The sequence below is a fragment of the Nanorana parkeri genome, unplaced genomic scaffold, assembly GCF_000935625.1.
Source record: "Nanorana parkeri isolate BGI_ZX_2015 unplaced genomic scaffold, ASM93562v1 scaffold816, whole genome shotgun sequence".
In the NCBI taxonomy this organism is placed as follows: Eukaryota; Metazoa; Chordata; class Amphibia; order Anura; family Dicroglossidae; genus Nanorana; species Nanorana parkeri.
In genome coordinates, this window is record NW_017307084.1 from 278512 (window position 1) to 283520 (window position 5009).

At 43.4% G+C, this 5009-nt stretch overlaps 1 protein-coding gene across 1 annotated transcript in view; it reads right to left on the reverse strand.

Moving 5' to 3' along the window:
• Positions 1-1187: 1187 nt before the first annotated feature.
• The window catches only part of THEMIS (thymocyte selection associated), a 33202-nt gene continuing 29380 nt past the window's right edge, over positions 1188-5009 (reverse strand). Inside the window, exons 7-9 of the mRNA XM_018565133.1 lie at positions 2261-2442; positions 1715-1821; positions 1188-1312 (exon numbers count right to left, since the gene is read on the reverse strand). Coding sequence (XP_018420635.1) covers positions 1188-1312; positions 1715-1821; positions 2261-2442 — 414 coding nt within the window. The remainder of the gene's footprint in view (positions 1313-1714; positions 1822-2260; positions 2443-5009) is intronic.

The following is a 5009-nucleotide window of genomic DNA, read 5'->3' on the forward strand; positions in this document are numbered from 1 at the left end:
ATTATTTCCGGGAGGGAAGAAATCCGTGCCCGTTAGTGGTAATAAAACTGAATTGTATGGCCAGTCATGAGCTTTATGTAAGCGATCCCATGTTGTAAGTGTGGCGAGAGTGAGGGGGGAAGTCAGAGGGGACAGTGTCCGTGTATATGGTGGAGTCCAGATACATTCTGAGAGGTGGGTATTACTCAAGTCTACTTCTAATGTCACCCATCCTTTATGGGAGGCATTGAACGTCCAGTCTAGGAGCCTAACTAATTGAGCTGCTTTGTGATAATGTTTAAAGTCAGGTACGTTGAAGCCCCCAGCCCGTTTGTGTCTAGAGAGAATGGAATAGGCTATCCTAGGTTTCCTGCGTTGCCAAATAAATTTGGATAGTAGGGATCGTAATGTGGTGAAGTACGTTGTGGGGAGGGAGATAGGTAGCATTTGGAAGTAGAATAAGATCTTAGGGAGAATCATCATTTTGAGGGTGTTTATCCTACCCAGCCAGGACATGGTTCGGGTAGAGTATGAATTGAGGTCAAGTTTTACTGAATTAAGTAAGGGGATATAGTTGTGAGTGTAGAGATTTGACGTCTTAGGAGTAAGGTAGATACTGAGGGAGCGCATGCAGTCATGTCTCCAGAGAAAGGGAAAATGAGGACGTATGCTAAGGCAGTCTGCTCCCCTCACCGTTATGTTCAAAATCTCCGACTTGCCCATGTTGATCTTGAAATTGGATAGTTCCCCATAAGTACGCAATTCAGACACTATATGCGGGAGTGAGATACGGGGGTCATGAACGTAAAAAAGGATGTCATCCGCATATGCTGCAATTTTGTACTCCATGGTTGGAGTAACGAAAAGGGGGGGGGACAACATGCCGTTCACTTTGACTCTGGCGGTTGGAGAGGAGTACAGTGCGGTTATCCACGCCAACATCCGGGGACCAATGCCCAGGGAGGTCAGCGTGGAGAACATGAATCCCCAGTCCACTCTGTCAAATGCTTTTTCGGCATCTGTAGCCAAGTGTAGGACTGGGGAATTCTGTGTATGAGCTAGGTGAATAAGGGACACAGATTTAAGGGCACTGTCCCTGGCCTCCCTCCCCGGGACAAAGCCCACCTGATCCGGATGAATCCATTCGGGCAGAAGTGAGCTAAGTCGGGAAGCCAGGATCTTGGCGTACAACTTAGTGTCCACATTCATCAGTCATATGGGGCGGTAGCTAGAGTAGCAAGCTGGGTCTTTACCCGGCTTGGGAAGGATAGTGATGTGGGCAAGTAACGATTCTGGACGGAGTGGGGAGGTGGCGTCGATGGAATTAACATAACTACAAAAATGGGGGACTAAGTGAGCCTGAAAACGCTTGACGTACAAGAGAGGGCATCCGTCTGGGCCAGGGCTTTTGCCTAAAGGCGTGGATTGGATCGCTCATTCTAATTCAGCTGTAGTGATGGGGGATTCTAAGGCAAGTAAGGTAGCAGTTGGCAACGCAGGTAAGCCCGCCTTTCGTAAGTAAGCAGTGATTTTATCAGAAAGATCCGGACGTGGGTGAGACTGTGATGTGGTGTTGACCTGGTACAAGTCTTGCTAAAAGTCATGGAAAACTTTGGCTATATCAGTGGTAAGGTGGGCCATAGAGCCCATAGTGGTCTTGATTTTGGGGATATACAGTAAGTGGCAAAGCGATGTGGTCGCAGAGCGTGTGCTAAAAGTCTACCAGGTTTATTACCCTGAACATAGAATTTCTTATTCCGCGCATCAAAGGCACGTTTAGTGTCCGATTCCAGCAGCTCTCTAAGTCGTTCTCGTTTGAGGGTAAGTGTTTGATATGTAGAGCTGTCAGCAGTAATTTTATGAGATATTTCTAGAGAATGTATTTCGGACAGTAACAGTTGTAGCTGCGCAACCCGATCCCTCTTCTTCCTGGAGCCTATGGCAATCAGCGTACCCCGTGTCACTGACTTGTGGACTTCCCAGAGGACTGCAGGGGAAACAGATTCCTGGGCGTTTTCCCTGAAGTAGGTATCTATATTGGCAGCCACAGTTGCAACAACCATTGGGTCGTGGAGGAGGGATTCATTAAGCCTCCAATTGTAGCTTCTAGTTGGGGCATTCGCTAAGGTAAGTAATACAGATACCTAAGCATGGTCCGATAAAGTGAGAGGGAGTATAGTCGCGGCTTGTACCGCTTCTAGAAGGAAGTGGTCTAAGAAGAGCATGTCTAACCGCGAGTAGGAATTATGGACAGAGGAGTAGTGGGAGTAGTCCCTCTCACTGGGGTGAAGTACTCTCTCTTACATCAACCAGGTGAAGACCATGTAGCATTCTGCGTACAGTATTAAGGTGTGATTTAGGGTTACGTGCATGGCCTGTGGATGTGTCCATGGATGGGTCCATGCAAAAGTTAAATTCCCCCGACACCATCAGGTGACCGAAACGAAACGAAGGATCTATTATCTAAAACAAAAATACAGATCTAAAACTTTTTTGGAAGGAGCGAAGGAAGGCTAGAACTTCTGAAATCCTTTTAAAGCCATATTTTTGTATTGTTCCTTAATCCTGTCCATAATAAACATAAAAAGAAAATATGTAATATGTACCACATCGACAAAAAAGACCCATGTGAGATAATCTGAATTTATATTCTTTCCTGCTTACTACAGGCATGTTTGCAAAATATACACAAAAATAGAACTCGTGCAATAAATTATAGAACAATAGGAAGCTGGTGTTTTAGCTTTGACATATCTTGATCTTAGTCATCAAGCAACATTTTGCTATCTACAGCTAAGCAAGAATATTAACAGCTTCAGACTAAACATTTCTTTTTCTATAATTTCTGCAGTAAATATACACAGATAAAGATGTGCATCTTCAATAAACCACCCGGAAGAATGTAAGATGAGTCTTTTCAGTAAGAAAGTAAAACTTTATGCATATAGATCATCGTTTACCTTGTGTATTATCCAGGCAAATGTATACTAACTCAAATCAAAAAAATACAAAAAAGAACACACACTTTTCATGATTCTTAATCAACTTTTAAAAAATCAAAGTATGTTTTGATTAAATTAACTGGATTTGGTCATAATACTTCAATATAAAGTTAGTCATACAGTATGAGTAATTAGGAAACATGGAGCAGATCTACCCTCTTGTCTCCAATCCCGCTGCTTGAACCTTGGTGCCTGGTGAAGCTTCCGCCCTAGCCTTCACTAAACAATAGGCAAAAAACCAACACTCGCAAGGGGATCCGTCCATTCAATACTTTATTTGCAAAAAGGCACAAAAGCCGCAAACAAATGCTTTCATGTTTCAGCCCCCAAACTGGGCCTTAAAGGAGAACTATGGGGTTAGGGCTTTTCCCCATAGTGCTCCTTAGGGTAACGGGAGGACACAAACTAGCGCCCTCCCATCACCCTAAGCTCAGTATACCGCGAGCTACAGCTTGCGGTATACTGAGACGCCGCAGCTAAAGCAGATCACGACAATTATGTCTGGATCCGCCCAGCTGCGTGAGTGACAACTGGCTCTGCCTATCTAGAGGCAGAGCCAGCTGTACCCGCCCCCTCCCCGTCCGTTCCCCCAGTCAGCCCTGGAGGATCGGAGCGGGGAGGGGGGAATCCAGTCCCGCCCCTGTCATGGCAGAGAGCTGTGACAGGATCAAGAAGTGAGCGAACGCAGGTATGTGTTTGCTCACTTCCCGATCTACTGAGCCGACCTGTGACAGTCTCATTGTCACAGGTCGGCTAGAACTATGAGGTGAGTGAAAAGCACTCACCTCATAGTTCTCCTTTAATCGTAGCTGTGGCTATTAATTGCTTAGCTACATATAGCTTGTGTGATTCTACAGGGTGCCATCCTGTGGGGAGGCACACATAGCTGTACTTTTACCTAAATATTAAGATTCAGCATAATATATACAGTAGGCATACTTTTAGTAGTTTATGTGCCATGTTTCTGTTGGAATGTCTGTTTCCATCCCTCCTTTTCCTTATCATGTTTAAAATGGAAATTATATAAAGATAATTTATATGTAAGGAATTCTCGCAACTCAATATTGGTCCCCATCACCATCTATTGGTCCAAATGCAGCTCAGCAGACATCTACACATTCTTTCTCTTTTTTTTTTTCTGGAGTACTGCATCTCCAGTTGCTGTGCAACCACATCATTGGCAGTGGGGGGACCAGCAACATCCTACAAGAGGGGTCGGATATTGCTTGTGATAGGTTTAGTAGCAAGCATGCTGCTCATCTTGAGTAATGGGGCCAGACCCCAAACTCCAAGCCGATACTTTGAGGACCTCCCAGGTAGCCATGGCAGGATTGAGAAATCAAGATGGGCTCCCCCATTCAAGTGTTGAGCTTGAACTACTACTGATTTTGCTGTAAACAGTAGTACATCTGTCACTTGTGACATACTGGTTATTGTTTTTCACTCAGTAAGCATTTGTTTGCAGTCCCTAAGACTCTACACCTGTAAACAGTTTTATGTCTACATTACGGTTAGGAAAATCCTTTTTGCTTTCCTGTGCCATTCAGAAGTGCTATATACAGGATATATCAGTCAGATTTGCTATGTTTTATAATAGAAACATTTGACATGTTTCTAAATCTACCTGGACAAAAATTTATTTTTACTATACTGTGACTACAGTGAGAAGCAAGCTCCATTTTTATAGATAATTTAACCAATTTTTTGCTAGGCCCTTGAAGAAGCTTTCCATTTTTCGCCAAGTGTTCTTCTATGATACTCCCAAATCACTATAGGCACTAAAAATCAGATTTCAGCTGCAATCTAACATCACAGATTGTCCTCGTTGGCACAATGTCATTCATATATTGTGGAGGATAAACAAAGTCGACCTTTTGTACTGAATCTTCTTTATAAGTTGGCAACTGGTATGCGAGTCAGTTGCCAACCTTAAAAGCTTTTATCTCGCAATTTACATTTTCAGTGAATACAAATATTTTACTATTACAATAATTATTTTTTCAGTATCAATATATATATATATATATA